Source organism: Xenopus laevis, chromosome 2L (assembly GCF_017654675.1).
Source record: "Xenopus laevis strain J_2021 chromosome 2L, Xenopus_laevis_v10.1, whole genome shotgun sequence".
Lineage (NCBI taxonomy): Eukaryota > Metazoa > Chordata > Amphibia > Anura > Pipidae > Xenopus > Xenopus laevis.
Window position 1 is genome coordinate 65,262,206 of NC_054373.1, and position 14,483 is coordinate 65,276,688.

Consider the following 14,483-nt stretch of genomic DNA (forward strand, 5'->3'; position numbering starts at 1 on the left):
GCTGACACATAGAGAAGCTATTCAGCAGCTGAACTGTTCTGTGGTGAAGCTAAGTACCGGGAACTGCAAAATGCTGAGTAATTTGATTAAGAACCCATAATAGGACTTTTGCTCATATAATGTACTAGTGTCCAATCTTGCTCCATGTACGTTCGCGCATTTGTGCCAAGTGCAACTGCCTGGTCTGTGAATCATACCCAAATGCACCTATTAATACAGGGTTACCCTGATGTCATTGCCATCCTGAACATAGCACTAAGTCTAGAGTTCCCACTGTGGTCTGCAGCAATTGACAATTGAGTAGGGATGCACCGAATCCAGGATTGGGTTCGGGTTTTGGCCTTTTTCAGCAGGATTTCAGCCGAATCCTTCTGCCCGACTGGGGGGGAAGGGAAATTGCGTGACTTTTTGTCAGAAAACAAGGAAGTAAAAAAGTAATGTTTTCCCCTTCCCACCCCTAATTTGCATATGCAAATTAGGGTTCGGATTCGGTTCGGTATTCGGCCGAATCTTTCACAAAGGATTCGGGTGTCCGGCCGAATCCAAAAAAGTGGATTTGTGCATCCCTACAATTGAGAGTAAACTTGTGCCAAATAATCACATGCAAACATCATATAAAAACCAAGTAGAGGCAAGTGGAAAGGCCACTTTTGTCCAAATTGTCAAAATGCACATATACAATTGCGTACATTTTCAGACACAACTGCGGGAGTCAAAAACACAGTTTTGTGGGTTAAAAAAAAGGCACATTCCTGTACTGCAATTTGCACACTGCACTTGTGAGGCAAATTACCCTTATTTTCTTTTGAACAAAATGGTTGTTTCTCTCCAGTATAGTGTGACCACACTTGTGGTTGCAATCATAAGTGTGTCCTAGTAATTAATCCTCGTATGCAATTTTCTTCCCTCTAGATCTCAGAATATCACTCAATCTAGTGGTCACAAATAGACTGCAAATCTCTGCCAATGTTTATTGTACCTACATTATGCAGACTCAATTAAACTTTTTAAACTCATGGAGGGTTCTATTTTTCTGATCTGTTCCTGTTTAAGGATGTGATTTGGCCATCTTCCCATGACTGCATGTTTTATTCAAGTATTTTTTTTGTCTTTCAATGTAGCATTATGTTTAACATGCTCTGCCTTTAATGGTTGACATAGATATAGAAATTCATTGTGATGTTCTACACTGTGCATTCACACAAAGGTATGCAGTTGGCAGGCAGAATTACAGAATATACCCACCATCCCTGCCCCAAATTATAAGCATTGTATTACTATGCTATTATCAACACATTGTGTCACAAAGCCACAGTGCCATATTAAATATCATTGCAATGTAAGGCATGGAGATAGTCAGAAGTCACCTTTATAGCAGAGTGATCAGGATAACAAATGGCTAGCTATATACCTTTGTTTCTCCATCAGTAAGATGTTTGCCTTATTATATGATATGATAATATGAGCATGCTAAGCTGATTGGAGCCAACACAACTGAACCACTGTAATAACAGAATAGGGAGTAAATATAATTTATGTTATAATCAACATTATCAAAAGCTTTGTGTGTACTATGAGACACTTATACACAGTACAAGATACAAAGCGCTACCACAGTAATTTGCCTCATTTATTAGAGCTTACTGTCACCATCCGTATAGTAAAAATCAATCACTAGCAGTACAGTATTTTAACAGCTGCCGGAGGACCAGTTTAATAATCAAATATTCTAAAATCATTCTCTGCCAAAGAGACATTTCCTGTCCTGGAAGCCACCAATCAATTCTATCATATGGGATTTAAGAAGGGGCTACATTTTTCTTAAATGATAGACATTATACAAATTAACAATAATAGAAAGGGTGTTTTTAACAAATGATTTACATGGCAAATCGATTCCTGAAAGAGAGGTTATTCTATATAACTCACTGTATGTAAGCATTGGAAAGGGTATAAAAGAAACATGGATTATCCAATTAATAATCCACATGGAGTCTGATTCAGAAAATAGGGTGGTTATTCTTATAACATAATATTGTGACAATGCTATGTCTATTAAATGGACTTTGCATTTATTGCAGGAGGATCCTGGAAACTTTTTCTGGAGCACCCTAATTGCATGCAAATGAAATCAATGTCTCTGGACTTCTTGGTTCAGACAATCCTTGTGCTTAGTTATGCTAAGGATTATGGCAACCTATGAAGGAGCTTCTACTCGAGTGAAATAACAGATCATTATTATTTTTGTATATGCGTGTTGCTTTCTAAATATTAGAATGTAGTTTTTTTTAAACTTGTAACTACACTGGGCTTTTATGGTAGAGTGTGGCCATATGATATATATGTAGCTCCCAGCATTCCAACGTCAGTCGGGTGATCGCTGTGGTGTCCTATATGAAGGACAATAATTTGGGAATTTTAACTTTGGAAAAATTTGTCCCTATAGAATAAACCAAATGAAAGTGAGTGTAGGACTAGCCATACCAGGCATGACTTTGACACAATTGCAATATAAGAACAATCATTATTTTTTTTTTAAAGGGGATGGCATTTTAAAAAGCTGTATGCACAAAATGACTGTGCCTTTGCTTTTTTTTTTCCATTTGTTGAGCAAATGCCGAGGCACAGCTCAGCATGCAATTAGCCTTATTGTTCTAAGTATATTGGGTTATATACAATGCAATAATGTATTGTACAAAGAAACATTAGTAATGCATTTCTGTTTATTTTTCAGCACAAAAGAAGTTGTTTGATGTTGCTGGTCAGATGCTGTAGTAACCTCCATCCTGTTTACGGGAGTATCCACGATTTGTAGCAGCTGTATGATGACTCACTAGGAAAGAAATAAATGTAATTAAAAAATATTATGTAAATCTTGTAAATACCTGTTTGTTATTGTTAGAGATGGTAAAGAAATAGCTTGTTTTTAAATTTAATGTGTCATCCTACTTTTTATTAAAATGTTTAGTTAATGAAATTAGAATATCATTTTTTTATTCTGTGATTTTATTCTGTGACTTGCTGAAGGTGGGGGAAGTTCAATGGCTACATATGAGATACCTGCCTAGCACCCCACACACACACACACACACACACACACACACACACACACACACACACACACACACACACACACACACACACACACACACACACACACACACACACACACACACACACACACACACACACACACACACACACACACACACACACACACACACACACACACACACACACACACACACACACACACACACACACACACACACACACACACACACACACACACACACACACACACACACTATTGCTACCAAGGCATGTGTGGCATTTTTTTAGTGACATTCATGTTGTTTGTAAGGGTAATGGCATACAAGGCTGATGATTGGCATTTTTTTAGGTTTGTGTTTTCTACAAAGGCAAAGAAAAGTATTCCCATCTGCTCCTTCTTCTTGGTAAACTGACATGTGCACATGGATAGGATTTGGCAGGCAAAAGTATGCATTTTGTGCCAAAATCATTACCATTCATTTACTGACTGATGCCTTGCCTAAACTTGCCCACATCCGCCTCCTCCCCTCTATTTTTAGAACCGCCACACCAATGACGTTACAAAAGGGGCAAGGGCGAGCGCTAGTATAAAAAAGAAAACAGGAAGCTGGCAGTGTAAGGTCATGGGCGGGGAGAGCAGGCAGAAGAGCTCAATCCAAACCCACCAACGGCCCACAAATGGTGTGCTGAGGTTGGCCCGAACCTGCCTGACCCACAGTTATCAGGCCAGTCTGCACATCACTAGTGTGTGGCATTAGCCTAAGAGCCACACAGCAGCTGAAATTTGATTCTACCTATGGAACCACATGCCACACTGACAACAGGGCCGATTTTAAAGTACCAGTGGATTCAAGGCAAAAATATGATTGGTGGGCTCCACTGGCCCATGAAATTTGTGATAGCACTACCATAGGCAGGTCAACTTCAGTATAACAAGTGACAAGCAATGAAGAGAACTCAAAAAAATAATAATGAAGACCAATTGAAAAGTTGCTTAGAATTGGCCATTTTATAACATACTAAAAATTAACTTGAAGGTGAACCACCCATTTAAGAAAAAAAGATTTACCTCAAAAGGCATTATTTTTCTTTTTTTATCATGAGGAAAGTAGCAATGAACTGGGATTGTCTGAATAAAAACGCATAACTTACCAATAGCACCATTTATGCTATATGCATTGCTTCTCTGAGGACTAACCCACTGTTTGACAGAGGGAACCTCCTCCTGTGAGACTTTGATCTCTTTCACTCTGTTTTTCAAAATTCTCCTACAACGGATATAGTAATGGAGATGATTAATAATAGAGCTGTTTGGGCCGTACCACCACATAAACTTCAGTACCACTTTTATTTGCCATTTGTTTGTTGTTTTGTACGTTTTTTTGGACAGGGCCCCATTACCTCTTGTATCACTTATTGTTTGTACTTTTGAATGTAATCTGCATGCTCATTGTATACATGCAGTTGTAGTACAGCGCTGCAGAAAAGGCTGACACTTTATAAATACATGTTAATAATGCTACTATTTACTTAATTATACCTTAAATGTACTTTAATTATATTGGCCACATTCTGTGACATTTTGGATAATCTGTCATCCACCCAGTCCTACCTGCCCGCTGTCTAGTCCAATCGTTTGGGAACTGTTCTTTTGCCCAAAAGTACCCCAAAAGGCATTACTACAGTTTATTCCCTTACCCATGATTCTCTGTTAATGTTTCTCTTTGATACAAAGTTTCATTGCGATCATTCAGAAGGCCAGTATGGTGATCATACAATGACTTTAAAGTAAAATCCAAGCTGTCAGATGGAGCCTAGAAAAAAGTTTTACATTTTATTTGGTTACTGGATAAAACCTCTCAAGTGCCAAATTAAACATTTTTTTAAATTAAAAATAATTAATGAAAAGGATATTGTGCATAAGCCAAATTGCCCAGCAGGCAGTACCATTAAAAGACTGTAGTACTGTGGTAATTGCGTAGAAGACAGTATTTCTGTGTGTGTCATAGGTTAGACAATAACCCAGTAACGTCACTTTTATCTTTCTCTCTGCCAGAGACATCAAGCAGCAGTGTAGTAAATATTAACAACCTTTCAGATGGCTAAGTGAACCTGCATTGTCTTGTTGAACAGTAATTCTGAGTATTACACATATACAGTATAAGCAATTTCATATGGAACATTTTGTCAACCACGCTTAAAGGAGAACTAAAACCTAACAAAGATGCAGGGTAGAAATGTTACACATTTTGTTTTCAGGTTCTACACCAGTCCATAGCAAACTAAAGCATTTTAGCTGTGAAGATTTGTGCTTCTAAAGTTGCTCACAGTAGCTCCCCCATCATAACAGCACATGCTTTGTACTGCTGTCATTTACCCGAGCTTAGGAATGAACCCCCAATATACTGCATATGTATAGAATCTGACCTTTTTTTGCAGCGATAAAGGAGAGTATGCTGCATAGAGAGAAATTTCTCTGGACCAGGTCCTAGTTTATCTGAGCACTTCAGAAACAGATAGAGAGTCCACTGGGGGATAAAATGTCATTTACATTTTTTGTTGCATTATATAAGTGAAGACCATAAATGCATTTTGCACCAACAGGTTATTAGCCCCTAAAGCTTTTGGAGATGCCCTTTTATAGGATCAACCAACTAGATGAAATAAATAAAATAATATATATATATATATATTTTTTCCATATACATATAGTTCCATAATTAATCTCAGAAGGACACACTTTCACACAATATTCAATTGTATACTCTGTATGTTTATGGTTAGAACATAAGGATCTAATATGTCAAGGAGGAAAATGCTGATCATTGGATGAAAGTAACTTACTTCTGGGTCATAGTAGTATACTGCTCTCCTGTCACTTGATAGTGTTGCTGTAGAATTTAGGCGATGCCAAGGTTCCTCTTTTTGGGGCAAGCTGTTACTTTGCTTACCATTTGTTCTCTACAGAAAGAAATTTGTTTAAAACCAATATAAAAAAAATGGACTTTCAAGGAAACAACATGGAAACAAGAAAATGATAACTTGAAGACCCACAGGCTGAATGTTTTTATAACACCCAACATCCTCTAGACTTCCATAGACATCATGGGATGGGCAGTTCTCTACTCAAATATATGTTACACTGTTAGGAGTTATAGTTAGTGATACCTAGGAATATGGAAAATAACACCTGTAAAGTAACAACTGGCCTACCTATATGTGTATGATTAGAGGGGAAATATATCCTAGTTATAGATTTCATCTATCTGCATTTTATTACAGATCTTAAGTTAAATATTACTTATGTGCTCCAGTTGGTGGAACTGGAATTTGGTTGTATGCCAATGACTTGTTCATCTCTGCATTTAGGCTATTATTTCCCATAGAAGCTCTTCTTTGTAATGTACAGGGGCTGGTTTATGAATACATGTATAGGACCTATTATGCAGAATACTTGGGACCAGGGGCTTTCCATATAATGGATCTTTCTATAATTATGATCAGCATAAATTAAATCTGCCAAATCATTTAAATATTAAATGACCCCTATAGGATTGTTTGACAATGATTATGGGTTCATGCAGCTTAGTTACCATCAAGTACTAGGTATTTTATTACTATAGAAAAAGATTAAAATTAGAATTATTTTAAAATTATTTGCTTAAAATGGACTCTGGGTGATGGCCTTTCAGTAATTCAGAGCTTTCTGGATAAGGGATCTTAAGATAAGGGACTTGAACAAGTGTAGGTGCTAATAGTGACCAATTAGCAATTATTTTTGCATTTAAACAAACAAAAACCTGGTTGGTTGCTATTGGTAACTGTACTTTTGCATGTTAGCATCTATGTTTGTAAATGAGCCCAACTGTGTTCGCATGATGATTTCTTGAAGTTTGCTTAGAACCTAAACCAAGATTCTCCCTATAGATATAATATAAGATTTAATATAACTTCCCAATATTCTTCTTTTTCAAGGTGTGAAAGTGTCTAAAAATCTTACCTTTTACTAACAATTATATTATCTTGGATTCGATGTGAGAGAGAATTAGTTTTCTGTGTTGTGAAGCGATATCTCTATGGTCTTGCAATGGTAACACCCTTTTATGCAGTAAGCTCTTATGTCATATCCAGGATTCAGTTCTTGATTTAGCCAGCAGGATTTGGATTTGTCTGAATCCTCGTCCCTTGCCGAATCGGAATCCTAATTTGCATATTAGGGTCAGGAAGGGAAATCACATAACTTTTTGTAACAAAACAAGGAAGTAAATGTTTTTTCCACTTTTCCCCTTCCCATCCCTAATTTGCATATGCAAATTAGGATTTGGTTCAGTATTCAGACGAATATTTCTTGAAGGATTCGGGGATTCGGCCGAATTTCAAATAGTGGATTTAGTGAATCCCTAGTCATATGTTCCCAATTTTATAAAACTCTGTGATTTCTTTGCTTGGGGTTCTGACTCTTTATGAGTTCAGAATCCATGGAGCTTGTGTCAAATAAACTTTATCTTTTCACCTTAAGTGAAACCGGTTGTTGCAAATAATCTTTTTAAAACTACAAGATTATCTAAAGATTAATTTGAGCTATACAGTTAAAATTATACATACAATGATTGTAGTTAAATGTTAAAATGTGTTTCTGTTTAGACCAAATTATGTTCATGAAATTTTTTTAATTATCTCTACTCTCATAAGGTTATGCAGATGGTAAAATCCATTCATGCAGATCAAAGTTCTCATTTCATTTCACTGTCAAAGGCGACAGACGCATGGCAGTGTTTTAGTGGGACATACCCAGTCACCTAATGGCATGCAAATAAAGAAATTCCTTTTAACCTTTTAAGTGTGGTTATTAGGCTATGAAGTTGCATCAAGAGATGAGCAAACAGCAAACTATTTATTTTGATGACAAATAAGATTGGCAAGCAAACATGCTGAAAATCATACCAAAAATGGATATATACAGAAAACTGTAACATAATTTATTGAAATATGACACCATGTAATCAATCATTGCATGTTAAATTAAATTAAATACATGGAAAACCATTTTTGGCTACAAGTTCACCAATTGCTTCACTCATAATTAAACACCAACATTGATAAAGTTTTACACCTTTTTTTGCTATGTTTATTATTTTATGTTTTTTATATTTAAAAGTCATTATTCACAAATGGCCACAGGCCAGAACAAAGCAGCAAAGAAGCTTTTTATTAAATGTTTGTCATGCTCTGTGCCTATGAATAAAGGCTTTTAAATATTTTAAGAGTGCTGGCCAATCTTTACAAATCAATTTATTCAGGTGGTGAGTGGCTGCTGTGAGAATTGTACATTGTTGCTGTGTCATGTCATAGTAACATAGTAAGTAAGGTTGAAAAAAGACGCACGTCCATCAAGTTCAACATTTTAGTTATTTTTTTAATCTGCCTAACTGCTAGTTGATCCAGAGAAAGGAAAAAAAAAAACATCTGAAGCCTCTCCAATTTGCCTCAAAGGGGGAAAAAATTCCTTCCTGACTCCAAAATGGCAATCGGACTAGTCCCTAGATCAACTTGTACTGCAAACTATCTCCCATAACCCTGTATTCCCTTACTTGCTAAAAAGCTATCCAACCCCTTCTTAAAGCTATCTAATGTATCAGCCTGTACAACTGATTCAGGGAGAGAATTCCACATCTTCACAGCTCTCACTGTAAAAAAAACCCTTCCGAATATTTAGGCGAAACCTCTTATCTTCTAATCGGAATAGGTGACCTCGTGTCAGCTGGAAAGACCTACTGGTAAATAAAGCATTAGAGAGATTATTATATGATCCCCTTATATATTTATACATAGTTATCATATCACCCCTTAAACGTCTCTTCTCCAGCGTGAACATCCCCAATTTGGCCAGTTTTTCCTCGTAGATAAGATTTTCCATACCTTTTACCAGCTTAGTTGCCCTTCTCTGAACCCTCTCTCTGTCCCATTATATTAAATAGTTGTTCAGCCCTGTTGACAATAATATGCAATAGTACGGCCCATAATTAGTTAAAACATAATAATAATATGTTGGCTAAATAAGAATCCTGCATGTCTATGTATAATGTTTCAGCTATTGTCAATACAATTATGATAATCATGTCAAATATTAATTACTCTTTAGTATATCCCTGTTATAGGATACTTCCTGTTGAAACTGAATAATAAATTCACCTCCAAAAAAAAAAAAAAAAAAAAAGCTGACCATAGGGGGAGTTACATACTGTGCTACAATTTACATTTTTTCTTTAAGAGATAAACATCCAATTTCCAACAGGAAATTCAGGTCTTACCATGTTCTTTTTACATAAACAGTGAGACTGCTACTCACAAAAGTAATGTTTAATCATATGATAATATGTTATGTATAAACTCTTCAGAAGTTGGGAACACTTCACCCAATAATCCAAACTTCCAATATACATGTGCATAAATACAAGAAATATATACAACCTGTGCTTTGCACTGAATCCAGCATAAGGTGCAAGCCCTGTACTTAATTCTTTCCATAAGGACAGAGTGCAGCTACATCTTGCTCACATTGGGGCTGTTTGGCTTGTTCTTCTAAAAAACATGCAAACTAGTGACGGCCAATGGCCCGTGTCCTGCCCCCAGCCTGCGATACATCGCTGCATTCTGAAGTGCAAAAACCTGTGTTTAAGGTGCCAAGTGAGGGGCAATTTGCAATGTAGAAGTTTGCATCCAGCCACACTGCTCTTATTTACTCTTATGAGGTCTCATTATTAGTATATTATATTCTAATAGTTATATGGATCTAAACTCCATAAATTAAACTCTTAGGGTGCTTTTCTATTTACAGGAGCAATAATACATTCTACATATAAACAAAAATATGTGAGTAGCTACTCCAAACATTTAATCCAACAGGGGTTTGTCAGATGCTAAGGTGCTATGAGTCAAAGGCACTAATCTTGTATGTTTGCACTACCCTGTAGGTATATTGTATTTATTAGAACTCTGTGCCTTGCAGTGGTTGGAATCCCTAAGCTGGGCTCTGTTTGCATGCTATGTATGAGGGGGTTTCTTCCAGTTATCCTACAAAAACTTGGAGTGACTTGCAGTGTCTGATATGAATAAGAAACAGTCTATTTAGTTGTCCAATATAAATATACAGTAAAGACACATAGGGCCAGATTTAATTCAGTGAGAAAAAGTTTTGGCTATAATGGCCTATAATGTTTTCCATTGTTTGTACCTAACTATTGGAGATCACGCACCTGTCACTGCATATACTGGAACATCTCTGTTTATTGTTGTTGCAGTTTGTGCTCAGTAATAAAGTTAGAACATTTTGTGCAAGTCATCTGTTTAGGAAAGCTGCCATTTGTATGAGGTTGTCAAGCAACAGACAAAACAAAATCACTTTGTTGCTAGAGACAAACATAAATAAAAAAAAAAGCAGAAATCAAATGGCATGGTCTCAGACCTCCATCTGGCACTAAACCGGTGTGTGCTCAAGTAATCAATAAAAACTTATAACCACAGCCAATGTATAGTCAGTGGTGGATAAAATACATGTCTACGGTGATGAACCTCCTATTGAAAATACTCATTCTGCATTCCTTATATTTATTATGAAAACGGTTTTATACTCAAGCACATTTCAGTTTGTTAGAGAATATAATAAGTCACATGATATAGTTATGGAAGGCAAAACTCACCATACAGAAACATAGACTGGTTGTCATTGGTTTAACCGTTCTGACAATTTTTACGCTTTTAGTTAATGCTATTTCCTAAATGTAGATTATGTAAGTAACTTCCTACCTGCATTTGTTTTCCTTGAAAAGTGTCATCATTTTCATATTGGGGGAAAGGATATGGATCCCTGGAATGTGGCATTTGATGTCCGGATCGAGTGTATGGAGACAGTCTGTGGAAGCAGATGCCGATGCTTAATACTCTTGGCTCATATATCTGCCCTTTTGTTGACATGTTGCTAAGAGATTGTGGCATAGTGCTGGACAGTAGCCAAAGAGCAGGGGAGGTGTGACACTGAATAGTTCTACAGAAACTTTTCAAATGCACAATTTGGGTTTGTTTTGCAACTAGACATTTTTGGGTGCCTATTTTTTTATTAAGAAAACATTTGAAGTGACTTCCACAGGAAGGAGAGACCTTTGTTCTATACTAGAACAAAACAAATAGGGGAAAATGTAATAATATTTGAAAAGAGAACACATTTGCAAATAAAAATTCGCATTGTTCTTCATTTGGCTTTTATTGCATTGTGAATCTTAATTGAGCATTTCGCACTGTTAAGACCTGCTTGAAGGTGGCATAAACTTTTGGAGCAATTGTAACAACTGTTTCATTAAGAAGTTTTATTGCATACACTGCACATTATCACAAACTATCAAATTACAATCACTAACCTACTGTTGCGTGAGTGGCAAATTGTCCATTTGGGTGACTTGGGTTGGGGTGGACGTGGCCGGTTGTTGATGGAGTGGTGTCTGTTGTTGATGGGGCATGCCTTTTGTTGATGGGTGGGGTCAAGAGGCCCCAGACAATGTTGTCATAAGGGGACCCATGATTTCTGATGGCAGCCTTGCTTTGCACCTTTCAATTTTATTTTGTACCCAATTAAGAGCAATGGCACACAATACATAGGAGGGGTAATTTACCAAAACCCATGCCACAGGTGCTAAAGGACTAGGGAGCAAAATCACACCACAATTATTGCCAATGTATAGAGTATTTGTAAAGGATTTGAGTGAAGTGTGGTAAAGCATGTACAAAGTATAGTATACAAGGTGCAGCACTGGAGGTGCTGAACAACTGTGTGCATAAAGCCTGCCATAGGTGGCAGGCAAAAAATACAGGGCCCTGCTGAGTCTTGCACCTGCCTAGCTCCCTAACTTTCATGTCTGAATGACATCAGCCCCTGTCCTAACAGAGCTTGCAATCTAAGGTCCCTATCACATTCACACATACTATGGTAAGTTTATCAATGACCATAGTACCATGGGGAAACCCATGTATGGGGAGAATACACAAATGGCTTTTGTGGACCTGTTCCCTGTGCTAATCTTCTTGCTGCAGGTCGCGGCAAATACAAGGTAGGCGTATGTGCGGGGGAGGGGGCTTGGCTCGACAGGGACCCAGGCCCCCCAGTCTGACCCTGTATATATTTTAAAAATAAGTGGTTAGCACAACTTTCCCTTGTTTGTTATAATTTATACAGGAGGCCAATAAAAGCGCAACCAAGTTTGGAAGTTTTACTTTGAAAGCAGCAAGTAAGTTGCCGGTTAAACTTAGTCCCTTTATAAAATGTATAATGAAGCAATAGAATTCTTAATGAATCAGATGGAAGTTGAGTGTAGGAACTGGCCACACCAGGGTTGACTTTGATGTAGTTGGCCATCTTGAATATATTGCAATATATGGACAAACAATCCCTGTTTTGTTTAAAGGGTAAGACATTTTTAGTAGCTTATGGCATAAAATGTTTCAATGTCCTTAATATATTGATAATAGGTTGAGTGCAGAGAACCTCTTGTATTTGTCTATATATGCATATGAAAAAGTTTGGGAACACCTCTAAATTCTCTGGAGTTTTGTTTATCATTAGCTGAGCTTTCAAAGTAGCAACTTCCTTTTAATATATAACAAGCCTTATGGAAACATTAGTATTTCAGCAGTGACATAAAGTTTATCGGATTAACAGAAAATATGCAATATGCATCATGACAAAATTAGACAGGTGCATAAATTTGGGCACCCCGACAGAGATATTACATCAATACTTAGTTGAGCATCCTTTTGCAAAACTAACAGCTTCTAGATGCTTCCTATAGCCTTTGATGAGTTTCTAGATTCTGGATGGTGATATTTTTGAACATTTGTCCATACAAAATCTCTCCAGTTCAGTTAAATTTGATGGCTGCTGAGCATGGACAGCCTTCTTCAAATCATCCCATAGATTTTTGATGATATTCAAGTCGGGGCACTGTGACTGCCATTCCAGAATATTGTACTTTTCCCTCTGCATAAATGCCTTTGTAGATTTTGAAGTGTGTTTAGTGTCATTGTCTTGTTGGAATAGCCAACCCCTGTGCCCAGCGACAAATCTTCTCTACTGCGGGCGACTAATCTCCCCGAAATGCCTTCCTGCCGGTGATTCTCATACCCTCCTGCCGACGGGATGGCATACATTCCATTTTCAAAATCCCGAAGTCGTCCAAAGTTGGCTCACGAGGAAACTTTGGTCTACTTCGGAATTCCGATGTGATATCTCATCCATCCCGCGATTTGCACTCTTGCCTCAGGAAGGCATTTCGGGGAGATAAGTCACCCCCCAGTAGAGAAGATTTATCGCTGGTTGACTAATCTCCCTCATGGCTGAGATTCAATTTGAGATGCAATTCAACTCGGGAAAACTTATTTCACCTTATTATCACGTGAAAATGTTATTGAAGTCTATGGGTAAAAACTGGAACTGAATTTGGAGAAAAGTTTTTTTTTTCTCAGCCATGAGTTTTCACGTAGTAAACAGTGAGATAATTTTTTTCTCACTGAAATGAATCTAGCCCATAATGTCTTAGTAAAGCCAATTATCACTATTGTCTATTTTGTAGCCGTGATAAGTAGCTGCTACTAGTAGTTCTGTGTGTCTTCAACCTCAAAGTGATTTTGCCAACTTTGTTTTGTTGCCAGTAATCCACTAAAATGTGTAAAATATTCCAATTAAAAATCTCTGGTCCCATTCCTTTCCAACCTTGGACTTGACCTCATGTGTACACCCCTATTGAACTGCTCAAAAGATAAAACTCTTCCCCACAGGGCAGTTTTCACAGTCCACTGGTACAGCACCACAATTTTCTCATGGGTGCTCCTGTGTTAGTCCACAGATAGCTCTGCTGAAAGGGAGGGGAACAGTCTTACTTCTGGGTATGATCTGCGGTCAGTTATTGCTGTTTGTTCATCATTATGAGTCACTCACTAGTTTTTCTTAAGTACAGTTCTTCTTTTGTGCTTTTTATGCTCTTCAGTATGTACAACAAAGGGGTACATACTGTGGTGTGGCAAAAATGATGATGTTCTAATGAATGGGTTATTGATATTTTGCTTGGACATAGGATCTGGAAAGCACCCATAAATTATAATGCCATGCTAGTGTGCATCCATTAGAAACTATGCTGTTATTTAAATGTTGGCTCTTGCTTTTAGTAAAAGGGTGCTGTGACAGTAAATTAACAACGAATGACTGTGTAACTGTTATTGAGCTGTAATTATAGATATATAGTATGGCCAGTCCTTAGGGATGTGCTCCCAAGAGTATTGGGAGAGTGGAAATGTGCTATCTGATACTACAAGTGGTTTATTAAGTTTTAATAAGCTTCACATACTGTAACTGCATGACAGTGGCATTTTTCTTGTCCAGTGCA

General features: G+C 37.3%; 1 protein-coding gene across 1 annotated transcript; it reads right to left on the minus strand.

Moving 5' to 3' along the window:
• Positions 1-2,709: 2,709 nt before the first annotated feature.
• Positions 2,710-11,043, minus strand: c1orf194.L (chromosome 1 open reading frame 194 L homeolog). The gene is made up of 5 exons (XM_018246474.2): positions 10,861-11,043; positions 5,899-6,015; positions 4,753-4,868; positions 4,207-4,322; positions 2,710-2,833 (listed from the first exon to the last, which is right to left on the minus strand). Exons 1-5 carry the CDS (start codon positions 11,026-11,028, stop codon positions 2,763-2,765), a joined length of 588 nt encoding a protein of 195 aa, XP_018101963.1. The 5' UTR covers positions 11,029-11,043; the 3' UTR covers positions 2,710-2,762.
• Positions 11,044-14,483: the final 3,440 nt, after the last annotated feature.